The sequence below is a fragment of the Ochotona curzoniae genome, unplaced genomic scaffold (genome assembly GCF_017591425.1).
Source record: "Ochotona curzoniae isolate NIBS_2020 unplaced genomic scaffold, NIBS_Ocur_1.0 contig_2318, whole genome shotgun sequence".
Classification (NCBI taxonomy): domain Eukaryota; kingdom Metazoa; phylum Chordata; class Mammalia; order Lagomorpha; family Ochotonidae; genus Ochotona; species Ochotona curzoniae.
This window is the reverse complement of record NW_024465419.1, coordinates 11,969,943-11,990,662: the sequence shown is the minus strand read 5'-3', so window position 1 is coordinate 11,990,662 and position 20,720 is coordinate 11,969,943. Positions and strand designations below refer to the sequence as shown.

Sequence of the window (20,720 nt, the reverse complement as noted above, 5' to 3'; positions counted from 1 at the left end):
CCTTTCCGATTGTTGACTTCTTTGTAAGGCTGGTTAAGTCCATTTGTGCTGACCCAGCAGAAAACTTGAAGATGTGCTAAGATTTTTTTTTTTTTTGCTTAGGGTTTTGCATTCTTGGCTTTTACAAATTGAAGCACATAACCAGTTGACTGGGTCCCAATTTACTTTGATGCAAGGAAGTTCAAAATCAAGTTTATATTTTAAGTTTACAGGAGTCCGTGATCCATCTATCTACACTACCCAGATTCTATATTAAGAAAGAAAAATATTTTTTAACAGGAAATATCTGGAAGTATGAGTCTTTTCATGCCTCTTGGAAGGATCTGTTTCCCTTTCACATGCAGTCCTTGTGGTTGAATAAGGCCATGTGTATTAAAGTGGGGGTTGCTCGTTCAGGTCCCGGACCTAGAACCCTGCTGGAAGTTCCCACGTGGGAGGATCCCTCCTCGGCCAAGGACTCAGGGTGTAAGGTTCCCAGAGAACCTTCCTTTCTTTCTTGTCCTGGAAGGAGCCGTGATGCCATTGACTCCTGCACCTCCTGCCCCTGGGACATGCTCAGGTTTACACAGTGACTCAGGCTGACCAGGAAAGCACCTTCCAGCACAAATCAGCCACCGAGTCAGAATCCCGAGAGAACCCATCTCCTCTTTTTCTCCATTGTTATCAGTCTAGTCATAAGCCCCCTTACAGTCTCCAAGGAAAGAGAAAGAGATGGAAAGGGGGAAACGAGAGCAAAGGGAAGTTGCATGTTAGCATGATCTGTTTAACAATTTGAAACCAAGGAGTACAGAATGACACCTTTCACGTTCCCTCAATAGAAAAGCAAGTCCTTCCCTTTCTGTAAATAAGCACTAAAAGGTTCATGGATTCTGCAAAATTTTTCTAGTAGAAAATCCAGTGCCCGCCTATGTTTTAACCAAGCAAGTAGTTGTCTTCTACATTTTTCCAGAATTTTCCAAGGTGAACCATAATTAGTTGAGTGGGAGCTAAATAAAACCTGATACTCAAGCTCTGGGCTTTGAAATATTCTCTTTCCAATGTGCCAAGGTACACAAAGCACCCAGGCGGGGGGCAGTCCCGCAGCTGTGTGTTCTTCAGTCTTTGCATTTATTCCGCGACAGCTTTCTTTCCCTTTAGAAAATATTCTTGGCACAGATATGCAAATGAGAAGACATAATAGCGCTTGGAACGGAAGCCTTTGGTGTTTAGAAAAAAAAAAAAAAAGATACATGGAGGACTCTGCAGTGCCGACCTGTTCCATTATTAATGAATCAGTGTTCAAATCCATGAGTTCCCTCTCTGCTGACCTTTCAGAAAATGTACAAAAGTTCGCGTTCAAAGCTTGCCAGCTGACGGCCATGCGTGGGTTTACTTAGAACGTGGGCTGTGAAAAATCACACCCGGGGATTCGCGGACTATGAGGAGCTGCAGACTTCCCAAGTTGCGGCAGGACTTTGAAATGCTGAAGGTGAGCTAATTGCTTGTCAGGGAGGCAGTGGTTTGGGGTCTGATTTGAATCTGAATGAAGTAGGTGTTCGTAGAGGTCCCAGCAGAATGCTTTTAAAGTTCTGTAATGGAAAAGTATTTCCATTTCCCACAAATTCAATGTGTTGCTAGGGTTTTCTTTTTCTTTTTTTAAATTCCATTCCAAGGAGGCAGTTGCCTGGCCCAATTTCCTGACTTACCCATAGCAGTTAGAGCAGCTGCATAAGAAGGAAGGAAAGAAAAAAAGGAGGGAAGAAGAGAAGAACATTTTCACATGTTCTGGTTTTGATTTTCTGCCAGCTCACAGAAAATGATTTTTTGTTGCTGTTGTTTCATTAACCGAAAGCAATAGCTGACCCATTTTCCGTGACTCTCGCCGCCAGTCACAACGGTGGTACTCTAAAAAAATATTAAATTTATTTATTTTAGTATTTTATGATACAGTTCCATAGGCTCTGGGATTTGCCTTCCTCCCTCCACAAAGCCTCACCTTCCGCCCATCCCCCACAATTCCCCTAAATTATTACAATAATACAGTCCTTCATAAACAGTCACAAGTCCCTCATTCTGCTATTTAAGTGTATCCTGACACTGTAGATATGGACAATGACAGAGTCCAGTATCCTGTTGTCAAGATATATTTAACAGTTTCATTGAGAGTCCATCTTTTATTTGAATGTAGAGATGCATACTGCATTGTAACCTCACATCTAGCTGTGATAGTCTCTACTATATAATTACTATACATCCCTTTCAACGAAAAGCCATAAAACAAAATCAATAACAGGAAGAAAAACTAGAAAATGAACAACAACATGAAGTTAAATAAGATGCTACTGAATGACCAATGCGTTGCTTAAGAAATGAAAATCAAAAACCTTCTTGAAGCAAAGGATGCTACTGTGTGACCCAGCATTACACATCTGGCAAGAAGAACATCCACAGGTGTTGGGGTGCAAGGGGCAGGGGAGGTGACCACAGGGTTGGCAGTATCCGAGGAACCCCGCTGACATCTGCTTCCTCAAACCACTAGACCTTCGCCTGGAGGGAGGAGCTCATCTTTTGGTTTGCAGTTTTCTTCTGGAATCCTTCAGCATTTTCCACTTTTAATTAAGGCAATTTATAAAAGGAGGATGCATGAAGTATAAGAAAGTAGCATAAATGGAAAACAACTGGGAAAGGAGGAAGCACGCAGAGAAGCAACCCAGAGCCATGACTGACATTATTGAAAATATTACCGTGAATCTGATTGAAAGCTTCCAGGGTGGCAAAGTGAAGAAAGAAACTAGACACAGCTGACATCATTTAACTGTGCCATCCCACCTTCCCCCTCCAGCCCTGGTCATATGATCGGTCAAAACTAAGAGACGAGGGGCATACAAAACATGTACCGCACTTTAAAGGTTTGATCTAGACCACAGAGAATAGCCCGATGATGCGATGATTGGGGGGTGGGAGGAGGTGGGCAGAGGGAAAACATTTTGGATAGGTGAGCTTGAAATATCTTAATTAACCTCACCAGCTTCTTTTTACTTTTTGAAGAGTAGTTACTAAAAAAATGCAGAATTATCACAGCTAACTCCTACTGGTGGTTCACATTCTATTTCTAGTGGACAGTGATGTTCTAATCGATTAAAAATAAACAACAAAAAACACCCGTCAGCTGACATATGGATAAACAAAATGGTCTATCTATGCTAGGAATGTGGTTCAGCAGGGCTAAAGGATGAAGTAAAGGATAGAGGTTGCTTTTTGGAGCCATGAAAAATGGCCCTCTAATGCATTAGGATGCTGCTTGCACAAGTCTGAATATGTTAAAATCATTGAATTGTAAAATTCAGCAAATGAATAGAATATATTTAGCTGTATTGTGAAAGTAACAATGCAATTATTTTGAACTTCAGAAAACAAGGACAAAAGCAGAGTGTTGCTGAGAGGAAAGCCCAGCTTCCAGGGCTTTCTCTTCTAGTGCAGCCTGCAGAGGCACCCTGTCAGTTCCTTTCATTGTCACTCCCTGCTTCTAGGTGTTCTCTGCGGTGTCCGTCTTCCATGGAGTTTTCTGATTTTGCCAGTGGTATTCTCAGCTCCCTAAACACCTACGTGCTAATGGCTCCCAAGTTCCTGCTGTCAGTCCAGACTTCTTAAAACTCCAGGGCCAGGCGTGTCCCACGTGGCCCTCAAGTTCAACATGATCTGCCATGATTCCAACCTGTATTTTCTGCCCAGAGGCTGCCATCATCTTCTGTCCAATTCTAGAATGCTAGGGGAATTTACCAACTCTTCCTTCTGTCACCCCAACACCATCATTCCATCTGCCAATCCAGGCTTCTCTGTACATAGTTCTCCAACCTGTGTCACTGTGGTGATGCTATCTTCCATCTGTCATCGTGTCCTACCTGGACCATTGCAGCAGCCTCCTTTCTGATCTCAGATCCGGGCTTGTTCTCCTGCAAGCAACCTCTTGACCCCATCTGCAGACAAGTCAACCTGACAGGCAGTGAATCTCCATCACTTCCAGGAGAAACTTCAGTGAACCAAACATGTGCATGATTCCCTCTCTCTTCTCCACCTACCTACCCTCTGGAAATGGAAATGATGAATTCCCGCTTGTTGTGCCAGCACATCTCAGGGTAGTGACCCCCTGTGTGTGACCTCACCAACACTGCATGGGCCCTGTTGGATGACAGCATCCACCCAGCCCGTGCCCATGTCTTCCTCATTTCTCTGATACCAGCACTGGCTCCAACACAGCAATGCTTAATAACAGTGTGTTGAATACTGGATGAACCATGGCAGGAGAATGGAATTCAAATTTTGAATGAGGCAAGTGGTTAAAAAGTCTTGGGGATCCACAATATCTCTGTGCTAACTGCCCCTTCTTGTCCCCAGGAGAAGTAAGTAGGGTCTCTTTCGGTTCACCCCTGTGACTCCAAAGGCATGCCAGTGGTTGCTGGCTGGGTGGGGGGATGGGTGCATGGGAAGATAAATAAATAAGCAGGTAACAAGGAAGGAAGAGATGTTCACTGAAAACAAACTGCTTTCATGAGAACAGGCCAGGTGAAATTCTATTTGTGTGTCAGCTCTCAAGCCCAAGTTACTCAGCATCCAGGTCTCTGCAACCTAGGAAAGCATTTACTTAGCCCTTGAACCAACAATTATCCAATGAAATGTGAATGTCTGGATGACAAATCCTGCTGTGTTTCCTGCACCCACGTCCATTGTGAGGCCTGAAGGAAGATAATTCCAGTTTCTAAACCAAGGGAGAGATGAGAGCGTCTGTGTTGTTGTCTGCCTGGAGCACAAAGCCACATCTCAAGTTCTGCAGGAAGCGTGTCTAGACCGCTTGACTCATTCCAAACAGTCAGATGCAGCACATCTGTTCACCCAAGCAAGGGAGGGGAAGCAAGGCTCTCCTCTATAGCTCAGAAATGCTTTCTATGGTTAACGCCAAGGCACCAACCGCTGTGGAAGGGAAGGGGTGTGGCTATCCCTCAGGATATACTGAGAGCTTCTTGCATGGCGGGGCACAAACAGCAGGAGTCAATGAGAGAGCTTTATGAAATGTAATACTCAATTGGTATGTTGGATAAAATCTCCTTGATCACACTAAGGTAAGAGAAACAATACATCCTTTGCTACCACTTCTGTTTGCTGTTTTGTTTTGTTTTGTTCACTAATGGGCAAAACCCAAGGGTCGAGCGCAAACTCACACACCCCACACAGAGGAAGTAGAGAGATACTATCTGCATTGCCAGATTGCAAAGCTAAGCACGAACTTACTGATAGGAAATGCTTTGTCCGCCTGTCTCTCCCTTCAGATGCAAGAGCCAGAAACCCTGCTTTGTTTTAGGTTTGCTCTTTTGGAAGATCAAGATGTAGAAATCAAGGTCTTTTGGGCAAACGCCTTGGTGACTTGATCTATTTCTAAAAATGCCCTCGGTGGCAACCTCATCCAATGAACACTCAAGAAACTGACTGGTATGAAGGCGTTCACATGGAGGCTAGTGTTGTGAGGCAACTAAAATTACTGCCTGCCCATTGGCATCCTCTATGAGTGTTGGTTCAAGTCCCAGCTGCTCCACTTCCCCTCCAGCTCCCTGCTCATGTATGTGGAAAGCAGTGAAAGATGACTCTAGAGCTTGGGCCCCTACACCCACCTGGGACACCTGAAACAATTTCTTAACTCCTGGCTTTAGCCTGGCCCAGCCCTGACCCTTATCTCCATCTGAATAGTGAACTAGTGAGAAATTTCTCTCTCTCCCTCTCTAACTCTTTCAAATAAGCAAATAAGTCTTTTTTAAAAAAAGACTCTCACAGGCCTGAAACATCTAGATGATGGAAACATGGTCCATGCCTTCTCTACAGGAAATGGAGTTGTAACTTCAGAGCACTGAATTGAGAGCCAATGGAAGAGGATATGGTGTTCGGGAAGCCTGTGGCCTGAAAAACAGAATGGTTTTGTCCTGATTGAGAGCAGGAGGCTGAGAGTCTGAACTACCACAATGGCAGTGGCAATGGGGAGACAGTGGTGGCTTCAAGGGCTATTTAGGGGATGGCAGCAGTGGGGCTTGTGGACTAGTGGGGGATAAAGCAGTGTGGGAAGGCAAAGAGAGTTCTGCTAAGCCTCGCCCCTGAATCAGGGACACATTGTAGTAGTGTTGAAGTAGGGTCCAGGAGTAGAATAATGAGGTCCAAATTTGGCCATGTTGAATTTTAAATGATAATGAGATGCCCCTGGGAGTAGTTAGTGGGTACATAAGTGTGGAGCTGGATGAGAGAGGTGAGAGAGAGCTGGAAGTGAAGATTTGTATGCTCAGGTAAAGGAGTGGACAAAAAAGCCACAGAAACTGTGCCCAGCGAAGAAGGGTGGGGCGGGGCCAAGGATAAAATGCCAGGAGGAAGGGAGAGAGAGAGGAATGGCCAATAAATCCAATAGCCAGCAAGGAGGCCCGAGATAGTGCTGGATACCAAGACAAGAGGGACTTTTAAGGAGGACACTCCCCCGTGCCTGGTACAGGACAGAATAGATAGATGTTCACTAAATGTGGGTTGAACAACTGAGTGTGATCAGTTATTATTGAGTTTTCATAGTGTAGTGGTTGTAGCTGGTGACTTTGGCCCAACTCTGCTACTTTCTGGTTGGATGTCCTTGGACAAGAAGCCCAAACCGTGCATGAAGATACTACCCACAGAGTTAGCTGGCCATCCTAGTAAAGTGGCCAAATAAACTCCAGTACAACTGTACCAAAGAATGAGATGGATATTTGTGAGCTGATGTTGAATAAAGACTCTAAGGGTGAGATCAAGACGTTTTCAGAATGTAGCAATCTATGAAACCTACTTTTCAATTCTCCAAGTATGAAGATCTGCATATAAATTCATAGAAGGTTCTGGAAGGATATACATCCAGGTGATAATAAAAATTATTTTGGGGAAGAGACTGAAGTTGCAGCAAAGTTGTGGCTTTTCAGTTCTCCCTATAAGAGTTTTTTTTTTTTTTTATGAAATGTGCATTCAGTTGTCACTTGCATGCCAACAAATTAATACATTTAAAAATCATATCTGAAGTGTTGCCCACCTCTTACTACTGCAAAGGCTAAAATGACATGACCACAAAACACATTACTGGGCACAAAAGCTGGTCTTGGTAAAGACCCCAGTTGGCCCCACACCTGGTATAGAGGAACAGAAAATATGAAGCAACCCACAATTTCTGAGCAGCTGCTTTCTGCCTGTCACCTTTGCCACAGGGACCCTCTCCCCAAGGTTCCACTGTGTGTGACATTACTTAACCTCTTACGGCCTCAGTCTGCTCGCCTGCTACTGGGAGCCTAACAGAGCATGATTTATAAGGTTGTGGGGAACACTAAATGCCTGAATGTATGTAGAGTTCTCTGAACAGTGCTTAGGCAGTGTTAGCTGTGAACATTATCATCATCATCAACATCAAAAAGATCCTATGAGCCAAGTCTCGGATAGAAAATGTCTGACCTAGAACTTAAGCGGATTTCTATGTCGGTATTTTGCACAGTACTTGTTGGGTGATGGCACACAAACACGCCCTGGAAATGTGCATATGTCATAAAATGGACTGTGGATTGGGGCCAGCCCAAGGAGGAGTTACTATTCATGGGCACAGGGTTACACTGAATGCCATTGAACTGCGCACTTCACATAGAAGATTTTATGCTCTGTATATTTTACTACAATTTAAACTTGGAAAAATCAAAAGACCAAAATGGACTCCATTTGCCTTGAGACTGCCAGCCTAAGCATTAGAGCTGAAGTCACCCTGACCATGACCTCTCCCCCGTGATTTGGATTTCTGCCCCACTCCCCACCATCCATGCCACCCTCACACCCTTCCCAGCTGCCCACCTGGCCAGCAGCCTACTTTCTCTCTCCCTCAGCTTTCTTCTCTCCCTCACCCCCTCCTCCCTACCCCCGGGATCCGGGCTAGCCTGGTGGGACAGGCTAGACAGTGGTAGCACCTATCCTTGGTCCTGTCTGTGGGCTGGGATCCCCAGAATCCACAGAAATCCTGGCTCCAGTGTCAGCTCCTCTTGGAAGGCCACAGAGACCCTTGGTTATGCTAAACATCTCACAACTGGTGTGTGGCAGCTGTGATGCCGCCCACATGGGATCCTGTTTCCACAGCAGCACACACTGCTGCCAGCTTCAAGAGTTGCCACCAGCACACACTGCAGGACAAACCTGTTGTAGACCATGGAAAATGTTGCCAGCCTTTCAGTGAAGGGACCTAGTGTGTGTCTTGGGTTTTGGTGACTGAAGGATGATCAGCAAAGATACGTCCATTAATGTGAAAGCTGTCACTCTCTGCAGGACAAGGGACACCTGCCACCCCAGCCACAGGCACTTCTGTTGTCCATCCTGAAGTCTTCTGCCAGGCAGGCACTCTCTATTGGTCGCTGGTGTATGGGTGGGGAGGGGAAGGTGGGTGAGTGCTAGTAAGCCCACCTGCAAACTGGTTCATACAAGAATCAGATCCTCCAGGAGTGCTCGGCCAGCTTCATTCAACTCCCAGTCTGTAAAAACGTGCCTGGCAGATCAATATACCTCACTGTTGGGGCCTTGTATGACAAGCACGTGGTACCAAGACCCCTTTCCGGTGCTCTTCAGCTGTACAGTGGATCAGACGGACTCACTGGGATGGTGACAGGACCCCTTATTCTGGATGCCTTGATGCTTGACTCATTCTGGGCATTGGGTATCCTTGTCCCTGAATCCAAATTGCTCCCGGGCTAGCAGGAGCAACAACTAAGAAGAAACAGCAGTGGGTGCTGAGAGACACAAAGGAGAGGTAGTGGGTGGCAGAACGTGAAGTCTAACCCAGGAGAGTACTCAACAAGCCCTTCTATGGAGGGCAGCTGGTCCCACCTCTTGCTCCCTAAGTGGAGGACTGACCCTCTCTCCCCACCCCTAGGTTCACACACACTGCCTGGGCACACACACTGATGTATACACTTTCAGGCACAGGGACCCTATGCATGCAAGGCACACAGATGTGTGTGCAGTCCTGCCACACAAACACACACCAACATACATACTCACATACAGACATGTGCGCATGCATACACCTGCACACGGACTTCCACTGTGACATTCCAAACCCACTCTGCAGGGCAGCTGTGCAAGGCTCTGTGTCACTCAACAGCACACAAATGAAACTGCTGGGAGCTGCAGGGGGCAGGCTGGCTGATGGCTGTGCACCCAACAACACTGTGGCACCAGGTTGATGCCGTTTGGTCTCTGTTGCTCTTCTGCTGCTGTGTGCAGCAAGGGACCAGCTCTCCAGTTTCTCTCTCACAGTAGGTAGCAGCTATGCCTTCCATTTCCCAGCAGCAGACTCCTCCCTCACACATCAGCACAAGAAAGGTCCCAGGACACAGAAGCACCTTGCAAGATGCAAAGTCTGCCACACATTCTAACACTCCTGTCCACGAGAGAGAACCTTGGGTGAAGGTGAAGGTCAGGAGGAGGATGTTTCAGTTTCACTAGAATGCTCAATTGCTTTTGGCACAAGAGGGGTGTTAAAATACCACACACACACACACACAAGGAGAGTTTTTAAAATGGGAATGCCATAGCATGATCAGTATTCTCACATTTTAAGTCTGGAAAATGACCCAGCAATAGAGTTAAACACTTTGCACAAAGCCCCACCATCCTCCGTTGAAGCCTCGAACAGCAAGTCCCCAGCTCTTCAGGGTGGTCACTGTGATGACCACAGTGTAACTGGTTCTTACCCAGGACTCTCACTAGTAACTCAATGCAAAGCCAGTCTGCAAGCTTCAAACGCAGGACAGGCACACAGGAGATGCCAGCTCCTGCTTTGTTCTGTGCCTGGTCATTTCTCTCCCCTCCTCTTACGCCTTCTCCAAAAAGCAAGGTGGACCGCATCCTGGTGGTGGTGAGAAAGGTGGTGGAGGGTGGGACAGTCTTTGTAACAGCTAATCTGGAACGCAGCAGGTTTTGGCTTGTGATTCAACCACTCCCTGCAGAGTCAGTTCCCACAAAACTTTTCCAGCAAAGTCGATAGGAAGCTGACAGATCAAAAGTGAGCCATGCCAGCACTCCTCTTAGGAAACAGTTAGATGGGTGTCTGACTGCTAACACCTCGGTTCTTTTCATAGTAGGTCTGAAAATAGCTCGGAATTCTTTAAGTGTCTAGAGATGTAGGCGACAAAGAGTTTTGAGTGGAAAAAACCTCCTGAGTACCCCAATGCTGTTCCTCCCACATCCCTCCCCTACCCCCGCATCCAGTGTGCCTGTTCAGACTGCATCCCAGTGTGATTAGGGACTGGGGTGCGGGGAAGTGAGCACACTTGTAGGTGTCTTCGGGACTCAGGATGGGCCATCCTTGCAGGAGAGATAAGCCCACTCATCCACATTCATACCACCAGGATCTTCACTGGGTAAATCATCATGACTCACACCATAAGCCTCTTAGGTTCCTACAAACTGCCCTTTGCAGCTTCTTCCTAACTTAGTGCACTTCTCTTTCTTTGGGTCTTAATGGGCTGTGCAGATTCATCACTTCAACCCTGTCCTTCTTGGGCATCATTGTATTTAACAGGTGCCACAGATGGCCAAGAAGTCTCCAATGCAGCTGAAATACTGCAGGGGGTAAGATGGGTCTGGGCGTTAGAGGAGAGGAATGGGTTGGAGCAGGAGAGCCTGGATGTTGGGAAGTAGCAAGGCATGAACTTGAACAAGGACTGGAGTGTAATGAGAGCCTCTAGGGTGAATGCAACTGACCAGGTGTGCAGTATGCCTTGCAGGAAGCATTGAGAAAATCTGGGGCCCAGCTGGAGTGGGAATGTGGCAGGCTGTGTGGACCAAAACAGAAGCCCTGGACCATCTGAGGTGGTTTCTCCATGACTGCATCAGGATGGCTGGGAGCGTTGTCATGGCAAGTCCCCAGTTCTAGCCCAGCAAGGCTCTCATTTTATAGGTGGGTAAAGCTAAGAAATCCCTATTGTTGAAAGTTCCCCAGATGATGTTGTTACCTATCAGAGTGGCCTTAAAATCTATGTTGCTTAATGACCAGACAATGCCTTTCCCACTTATGTCCCTCCCATCTTATTGGGTCGCTGGTGAGTAGTCAGTGGCCTGCAAATGACTTCATGGTGAGTTGATGTGGAAGAACCAGAGATGGCTGCAGGCCATGTGGTTTCATTAAAGAAATAAAAGATGGAGAAGGGAGGAGGAGCAGGTGAGCAGTGAAGGCCATCAGTCGTTTTTTAGATAAAGGCGCCTTCCAAATGCATTTCAGAAACATGAGCAGGGGGCTCAGTGGTGATGGGGCCCAGGCAGATGACATGGGGTATTATCTGCATTCTAGCTGAGGCTGTGGCTTGGATGAAGAATGCTGCAGGCTGCTGTGGCCACAAGCATGGAGGAATCTGTGATGCAAAGCAGCAGACAGAGAAGGGAGGACCAACAGGGTGACAGGTGGCTGGGAGAGGCAGAGCCAATGACTTACAGTATCCAAACACAAGAAGAAGGGAGTACAAGGAACTGAAGAGATTCATCTGCAGGGTCAGAGTGTTTGGGAGGGCTTGGGAGCTAGGAAAACTTAAGGGCAAGCATCAATTGAGCATCAATTGAGGAGTTTCCCAGATGCTGGTGGTAAGGAAGAAAATGGACAGAGAAGCAAGCTGGGACAACTAATAGAGATGACCTACCCAAGGCTCTCTCCAGAAAGAGAACAGGCTGATATGCAATGGCATGTTCTTGGGGCTCCCTCATCCCTGTGGGTTGTCCATCAACTGTCAGTCTGCGAGTCCTCTGTTGTCCCTCTGCCTATTTCTCCAGGCCATCTTTCAACAGATACTTTCAACTTTCATGCCCAAGTGGATGACTCCTGTCTCATGCCTCCCTCTACACTCTCTACACCTTCATCTGATGGCAACACAGCTGTACCCCAAGGAAAGGTCTGTGTATTCTCTGTCTCTCTTGGAGGTACCACCATTCACCCAGTTACCATCTCAAAAGTCGTCCTGCTGCCACCTCCCGTCGCTCTCAAGCCCCAATCCAGCCATCGATGGATACCTGACAGTCCAACCCTTTGGCAACCTACTTAGCCTTTTCCGCCCCACCCCCGCCCTCTGTATCTGGCCAGCATTGTGGTTGTGACTCAAATAAGCCTCTGGATTCCTCCTACACTTCCAAGGTGCTGCCAGCAGCACATCCTGACACTATGAATTGAGTCAGGACATCCCACGCCAGAGACAAAAGAATGACGTGCAAATTCTTGGCATGGTGTTGCTCTGGCCTGTTCCTGCACCTGCTTCTTTTTAGCTGTGCTGACCTAGATGTTTCTCACATAAGCTGGCAGCTTTTGCCTCTTCGTTTATGCTTGTGCAGGGGCCTGTTCATGGAATAAATGTCTATCCTTCCTTCTTGTCATCCCTGACTCCCATCAGTACCTGCCATCCAGTCTACATGCCAGGGTCTTCCTTTGGGCAAGTCACAAGTCCCATCCTTGTATTCATTACTCCTTTTGCCTCGCTGCCCTTCTCATCCCAGCCTAGGAAGTTTCTTAGAAAAAGCAAAGGGAAAGATAGGTTCTTGGTGGACAGGTGGGGAGTGGATGCAACCCAAGCAGCCACTGATGGGCTGAGAGCATCCCATGTGGTGAGAAATAATGAAAACTCAGCACAGGCCTGAGATGACTGCATGGATCATGGCCTTCATTCACTGCCTACTCTCTTTGCCTCCCTTCCTCTATGCCTTTCCCTTTATCTACCACCTTACAACTTCTTTTCATTGTCCCATTTCCCCCCGGCTTCTTCCCACCCCTTCTTTCCCACACATAGGAATTTACCAGGCTTCAAGGCCTGCCTACCCCCTCTTCTTCCTCTGCTCCAAGTCCTTCTTGCATGCAGGTCCAGGTCTTGGAGACCCCCCCCCACCTGGGCGTTTCTGCCCGTCTGAGCATGCCAGCCCCTTGGAGGTGGCATGCACAGGCACCTGTAACCAGGAGGGTGTGGTACTGACAAAGGAGGCCGCAGGAAGAGGAGAAAGTCTCTGTTTTCTAGATCCCACTACATGTGTCAGGGCGTTGGGTAGAAACGTAAAAGTTCCCTGAAGAACAGAGGGAAGAAGAATAATCACTGTGTGCAATATTTGGGTTCCGGCCTCAGGAAGACACATTTGCTTTTCCTTTTAAGATTCAGGGCTTCCTGGCTCCTATACCTCCCCAGACATCCAATTCATACACCTGCTGGTGGCACTCACACCACCCAGCCAGAACTTAGGGTCTGTGGCTTGCCATGTCCCTTGTCTTCTCAGTGAACTTAGGGGGCACCAAGAGAGGACACTGGCACACCCCACTGGCTCTTATTTGGGCCTAACTGTGGGCCCTGAGTTGGGCGAAAGGGGCTGGCAGACCTCCCAGGGGGTCCAGACAGAACCCAGCAGAGCTGGCCCTCAAACCAAATGGGATTGATCTGTTTTTCCTTTCTGCGTCTTTCAGAAATTTGACTTGGGTGTCATTTAAAACTCAAGAGGATGCACTCAAGGACAATTTTTAAACTCTATTCACTGGGTGCAGACACCAGCCTGAACGTTTCTCTGGTCCCACCAGCCCTGAAGCCACCATCTCTCATCTCTCTCGGGGCTGGCTGACTGCTGAGAACCGCAAACACACCAAACAGGAGGTGATTGGGAAATAGCTGCTCTGCTCTGCTCCCTGCTGTAATGAACACCCAGGGACGAGGAAGGAGCTCCTCCTCTCCTCAGAGGCAAAGAATGGGGCAGCCTTTCAGGATTATTTAATTCAACCACCTCATTTTGCAGCGCTGGAAAGGGAGGGCTCTGAGAGGACAGGTGATGAAGCTACGAGCACAGAGCTGAAGGCAGAACGTCAGCAGAACCTAGTTAGTGCTTCCTGTTGACTCTCAGCGGCTCCTAGATCGGCTCATCACACTCCTAGTCTGGGCTGAGTCAAGCGCTGGCTCCAGGCAGCCCCCAGCAGTCCTCATGCCCAAGCAGCCAGGTGGGCTTCAGCTCTGGTCACCAAGGATCCAGCTGACTGCCAGGGAATGACCCACAGTGGCACAGGGACAGGGTATGACTGGTCACGAGAGTTGCTGAGCAGGAAGGAGATCTTGAAGGACACTTGTTGTTACTAGGGCTCCAAGAAGCCATAACCAGTACTTCAACAAAGCAAGCTAGTATTTCCCGGCACAAAAGGGGTCCCACTTCTAGACATTCTCAAAGAATCAACAACGGTTTGCCTTCCCAACAACTGCCCCAAAGCTCAGGTTTTCCCCTGGCAATCGGATCTCCAATTCCAGACACCATTGTTGCACCTGCCACTCTCTAGCAGGAGGGCCTAGAGAGGCACTGATCATTGTAACCTGCACGTCTGGACCTCAGCATCCTGACACTCCACCCTCCCAAGCCCAGGGATGAGGCTGAATTGCAGCAAACAACGTTTCAGGCCAGCCTGCCTCAAGGCTTGCACAGTATTGTGTTAATGATTGTTAAAAGTGACATGTCAAATACAGCGTTAGCAATTATGAGAATTACAACTTTGTAGCAAGTCATGCTGTTAAAACATACAAGCAATACCAGTTAAGACTTCCAGTAAAGTCTTCCACAGCCTGAATAGATCGTCAGCCATTCAAAAGTCCAGAGCAAATAATTTTCTTTCCTTGAAATGAGGCAGGAATAAACAGGTAGTTCAATTATTTCAGTGGTAACAGAAGTAGAAATAGCACATCCAAATATCAAATGCCAATTATTATCTTAAGAGCTACAAATCAGCTGGGCATTACAACATGCCCCTTCCTTGGTCACAAACCCAAGATGCTTGGGGTTTCACAGAGAAACACAGAACTACAAGCAGTAGGCAATCATGCAGTAGACATGGGTCATGTCCCAACTTGGCACTTCCACAAAGCTCCGCCCACAAATTGTGACAAAAGCCTGGCCCATGTGTTGGTCCTGGTGGCATTGAGTTCCTACTGCAGCTGTTGGGGTGATCCTGCTTCCGAGCCCACACAGTGTGGCTGTGTTCTCTTCCAGAAAGCTCCCAGGCCAGCCTCACAGTCCGGTGGCCAAAGTTGTCACCTCCCGCTTGGAGCTTCCAAGATCACAGCAGTGGAAAGTGGGCTGTGGCAGATGTCACCTGACAAGGTCAAAGACCCCACAGAGAGCTCTGGAAGCCATCCTCCTTGCTGCAAAAGTGTGGAAGGCCATTTTTTCCCGGGCCATGCAATTGAGTGTCGACGTTTGGGGCCAATGAAGCCCACTGCCCAAGCCAACCATATGATTCTCAACCTCGGGTCTTGGCAGCTCAGTGCTGTTGGGACCTCCTCTTGCTCAGGAGTGATGAATAAAGCACTAATTTATCTGAGGATATAGACTTGCCTATATGTACAAGAAGGTGTTGAAAGACAGTCTCTAAAGCACTTGGGGATTCCCCCTCAAAGAAAGGCACCAGATAAATGCAAGTCATTGCCAAAAAAAGAAGTCAAGTCTCCCAGCTCTCATGTCTGCCAAGGCCAACCAGCAGTGTACCTCTCTCTTATTTTGGTAGCAAACCTGTTGGTTTAGAAAAACACTCAGAAGAGCAACTGAGTTCTACCTCCTTCCCTTCCTTGTTTTACTTTGCACAAGCTTCATGGTGAGTGACCATGGATCACACACTCAGTGACCTGAAATGGTCAGCCCTGGCCAACTGAGCAACCCACACAGGCTGGGGCCATCGCCTGCCTGCAGCACGCCTGGGGCTGATTTTGTAGATGCTCTGTCTTCCAGGAAATATCCTCCATGTGTCTCCCTCACTGTGCAAAACAGGACACAGAAAAGCTGGCTCCTCTGACTCAGGCACAGCTTCACAGTCATCTTTCCCTTCCCTGACGCCGTCAAGAAACAGATGTGGACACATCAGGTACGAAAAGGTGGCAGCCACCCAGCCACGAGACTCCCGCTGAATAGCAGGATTTGAACTGGAGACTCTAGAACCTGAGGGACCTGGTGCATTCATCCAGTAGTCACCCACGCGTATAGTAGCCATGGCAACCACAGGTACACAAAGCCCTCTGCGAAGATGTTCTCTACACCCCCTGTGAGGTATGTATTATCCTCAAGCAACTAAAACACAAAATGGTCCTCTGACATGGAGGCCCGAGCCTTGGATCAAAAGCCTGCCTGATACTTCATTCAGATCCCTGAACTCCCACCCTTTCCAAAGAATGAGCAATCACAAAAGCTACTTGGAAAACCAATAGATTTCCCAGAAGACAATGGAAAAGAATCGTCCACCAGAGAAGCATCGAGCCCCTTTACTGGGGTAGATGCTGTTTAACTGAGGCAGAGGAGTGGCAGCACCCTGCCTCATTCCCACACAAAGTTAGAAGTTCAAAGGTCTTTTCAATAGTTAAGCAGTACAGATTATTTATGACCTTTTTACTAAATGGCCATTTTTTTTTACATTGTTTTACTCTTTCCTTTATCCCCACTCTCCCCAGCTTCCCTCCCTAGCCAGAAGGGCTATGGAATAGGGGTGTGGACCACAGTGTTTCTGTTTGGAGCAAACCATGCCTCCTATGCCAGCATGCACATCCATGCCAACAGTTTTCCATGCCTTTGCAGGAATTCCAGGTCAATCACAGCATCAGGTATACATTGTATCCTAGAAGCAAAATGAGCTGAGCCAGTTCTGTTTGGAGATCCATGAGTTCTCAGTGTATGAGCTTCTAGAGCAGGTGGGAAAAGTATCTGGGCTGCTGCCCTCGCTAAGGACCTAACAGCATTCACAACAAGAAGACAACAAACAGTAAACCTCACCATAGTTTAGAAAGACAAAAGGACCTCATTCCTAAATGTCTCAGAAACATGCTAATACCTAAGACACAACAAAACTTTGGTCAAATAGCCTCAGCTGGGAACCTCAAGCAGAAATCAAAGTTTCTCAGTCACCTTAGGAAAGCTGGAGGCTGGAGTACAAACAGAAGGTTCCTCCTTGCCCTGTCTTAGCCTTAAATTTCCTAGGATTTGGTCTATGCTTAACCAAGGCTCGCAGGGAAACTGTCAACCCTCGCTGTAACTGACTAACATGGACAAGATAAGCAACAGCATACATCATTCTATAAATCATGGACACAACCATGCAAGCTACAGAAGTACAGATCGCCCACGCAAACAACCCACAGCCTTGTGTCGGCTGCCCCGTATGCTCCACTTGGTGTTTGCTTTGTTTTTGGTATCAGAACGAGGTGGGAGCCAAGGGACTCAGATTTGGTTTTCGTTACAGCCGAGTGTAAAATTTTACGACACCCTTACTGACCTCATTATGCCTTTCCACTGGACACACGCATTGGGGGCTTTTAAAACAGGTCTCACAAGACAACCTCAACAGCAGCAGCACAAAGAACTTACAGACACTACTGAACTACGAGCACTGAAATAGTGTAGACAGTAAACAGGAAGAATCAGCATTCTGGAAACTCAGCTGGTAGAAGGGGGGCAGTTATGCCCACAATACGGAGACCAGTGAGTGTTGTGTTGCTGAGAAGTGCGAAGGCATGGTGTCAGACACACCACCCTCAAAAAAAAAAAGAGGTTCTAAATACTCTAAAAAGCAACCTGGGGCACACTGCCCATCCCTCTCTCCCCTTCTGGGGCCGGAAATCCTCCTTACACCATAACCCTAAGGGGCCTGCACTATTGCCGGAGGCGCAAGGGACAGCTCAGGCATTTGTTGAAAGGTCTTCCCATCTAGCGTAGGGAATCATTCAAACTCAGCTCGCTGGGCGAGCTCCTGCTCATGTTGGTCAGACTTGCCATGAGCGATTTCACCTTATGGGCATAGTAGTCCCTTAAGTTGACCGAGGGAACCTCCTTCATTCCGTCTCCAAAGTCGCAGCTGCGCATGGCGCTCTCGAGTTGCTTTTGGCGCCGATAGAAGTGGGAAAACTTGTTGAAGATCAAGGTGATGGGCAGTACCACAACGAGGATGCCCGCCAGGATGCAGGCAGAGGCGGTCAGCTTTCCAGCCGTGGTCCCAGGCACCACATCCCCATAGCCCACGGTGGTCATACTGACTGTGGCCCACCACCAGCAGGCAGGGATGGTGGCCAGGCCTTCGTTCTCCTCCTTTTCGATGGTGTAGGCCACCACGGAGAAGATGGAAATGCCCACGGAGAGGTACAGTAGGAGCAGCCCCACTTCTTTGTAGCTGTACTTCAAGGTGGCGCCCAGGGAGCGGAGGCCGGTGGAGTGTCGGGCCAGCTTTAGGATGCGAAAGATGCGCATGAGCCTCAGCACCTGTGCCACCCTGCCCAAGTTGGCCAGGGTAGGGGTACTCTCCACCACCAGGTTCACCACCAGGGTGACGTAGAAGGGGACAATGGACATGAGGTCGATGAGGTTGAGGGCATTCCTGAAGAACTTGAGGAAGTCAGGGGCTACAGCAAACCTGGCCACCAGCTCGAATGTGAACCAGGCGATGCCAAAGTGCTCCACCGTCTCGAACCTGGGATCCTCCCCGGGCTGGCCCTGGCTGTCGGGGATCTGGAAGTCCGGCAGGCTGTTGAGACACATGGTGATGATGGAGCCTAGCACTACCAGGATGGACAGGACGCTGAAGATTCGGCTCAGCACCGAGTAGCCCGGGTTGTCTAGCGCCAGCCACAGGCGCCTGCGCAAGTTGCCCAGGGGCTGCCCGTCGAACTTGGAGGCGTCGCTATAGAAGGCCAGGATTTCATCGAAGGAAGATGTGGTGCTCTCCTGGTCACTCTGCTCATCCCACTGCTCTTGCTCGGGCTCCACTTTGCGACCGTGGTAGCTGTAGCTGCAGCAGGAGTCGATGAAGAACTCGTTGATGCCCCAATACTCGATCTCCTGGCTAAAAGAGAAGACGCACAGCTCTGCCATGACGTGCAGTTTGCCGGTGTGGTAGAAGTGTAACACGTAGGGGAAGAGCTCCGGGTTGCGGTCGAAGTAGAACTCCCGTTGCACGTCGTCGTAGTCGTCGCACAGCTCCAGGATGGCCTCGCGCGAATGGCACAGCAGCAGGCGGCCCAGGCGCGTCTCCGGGAAGCGCAGCAGCGTGTGCGAGCGCAGCCGCCGCTTGAAGCCGCCCACGTTGACGCGCACCTCTCCATCCTCGACGTTGGACTCCGACACGTCCCACAGGCTCTGGCCGGTCATGCTGCACACACCCGGCAGCACGCTCCGCGCGGGGGCGCTACACCTGGAGGCGGCAGGAACCGCAGGGGCGTGAGCGCAGGGTGCTGCTGGCTCCGTTGCTTGACTACCCCAGTCCCCCGTCCCACTTCCCCCGTCTCCCCTGCCTTCTGTGGGCCTAGGTTTCCATGGGTGGTCCTCGGTCACTGAAGGGCACTGGGGTTGGGGACAGAATCCCCTGGGGGCTGCCTCCCAAGGAAGGGAGAGGGAAGGTGTGGGGGATATGTTGCCATCAGCAAGGCTGCGCCTCCAGCCCGGGTCCCCGACCTCTTGGGGGTCCTGGGCAAACGCCTTCGCGGGCTGAGTTCGCCGCTGGAACCTCAGGAGCCCAGGAGGGGCTGCAGCCTGACCTTGCCCGTGGGCAGGCGGAGGAGACGCCCCCGCCCGCTCGCCGCAGACAGGCGGGACCGCAGCCGAGAGGAGCACCCGCAGGGCTGGGCCAAGATGCTGGGTGCTCAGCTTTGGGGAGGGGGATTTCAGCGTTGCAGTCCGCAAATCCGGCTAAGGGAGGGGGTTAGGGGACAGCTCGGCGTCTCTCCAGTGTCCAACCCCCCACCACTGGAGCGCCTTCCTCCTCCCACCCGGGATCCCCCATCACACCCCCGCCCTCCTGGCGCCGTGCCCCGGAGCCGCGTGTGCGCTGCGCCTCACCCAGCCCAGCTGCCCCAGCTCGCCCTAGCGCGTTCCGGGAGCGCTTACCTGGGAGCACCGGCGCCCGCGGCCGAGGCCGGCGGGAAACTTCCCCGACCCACTGGCGAGCATCGCGGCGGCCGCCACTGCCGCCGCGCGGTGCGGGCGCGCGCGGGTGCGAGTGTGTGTGCGCCCGGCGGGCATGCGGGCGGGGTCGGCAGAGCGTCTTCTCCTTGTCTTTCGGGCCCCGCACGCCACCGCGGCCGCCTGCAGTTGTCCGAGGCTCACAGGTGGCTGCGTGGTCCCGACTCTAGGCCTAGCCCCTGCTCCAGATGCGCGCGCTCCCCTCACCCGGGAGCCCACGCTGCAGGCGCCCGCGGAACCGGAGCGGGAACGCAGCCGGTGCGTCTGGGCGCGGGCCCCGAGCCGGGGCGCGGCACGCTGGTGCTGAACGGACAGCTCCGCGCGTCTCTAGCCAGGGCGCGGCCGCTGCCCGGATCCAAGATGCTGCCTCCGCCGCTGCGCTTCTCTTCGTTCTCCTCCCGCGCGACACCGCGACCCTTCGCGCCCCCGGCTGGGTATGGGGCCAACACCTTTCCGTACTTGCCACCCATCCCCCGGTGACAGCTGTTATCTCCACCGCCCCGAGGGCTGCCTCCAGTGACCTTTTCCCGCGTCATCTTGGCAGGGTCCCGGCTAGGGATGCAGGGCAGGGGGAAATCTCCAGGTTTCCTTTTATTAGGCATCCGAAGAAAAGTTTCCTTAAGCCTTGGGGTGAGGTTGTTGGGCAACCGGGAGGCTTGAGGTGGAGGCCAGTTTAGTTCACCAGGGTGGTCCTGAGTCTTGGGGCTGCTGGGAGCTGAGAGTGTGCTTGACGTGTG

General features: G+C 50.0%; 1 protein-coding gene across 1 annotated transcript; it reads right to left on the bottom strand.

Moving 5' to 3' along the window:
* Positions 1–17,375: 17,375 nt before the first annotated feature.
* KCNS2 (potassium voltage-gated channel modifier subfamily S member 2) lies at positions 17,376–20,192 on the bottom strand. The gene is made up of 2 exons (XM_040972726.1): positions 19,909–20,192; positions 17,376–19,216 (listed from the first exon to the last, which is right to left on the bottom strand). Exon 2 carries the CDS (start codon positions 19,171–19,173, stop codon positions 17,740–17,742), a length of 1,434 nt encoding a protein of 477 aa, XP_040828660.1. The 5' UTR covers positions 19,174–19,216; positions 19,909–20,192; the 3' UTR covers positions 17,376–17,739.
* Between the last annotated feature and the right edge of the window lie 528 nt (positions 20,193–20,720).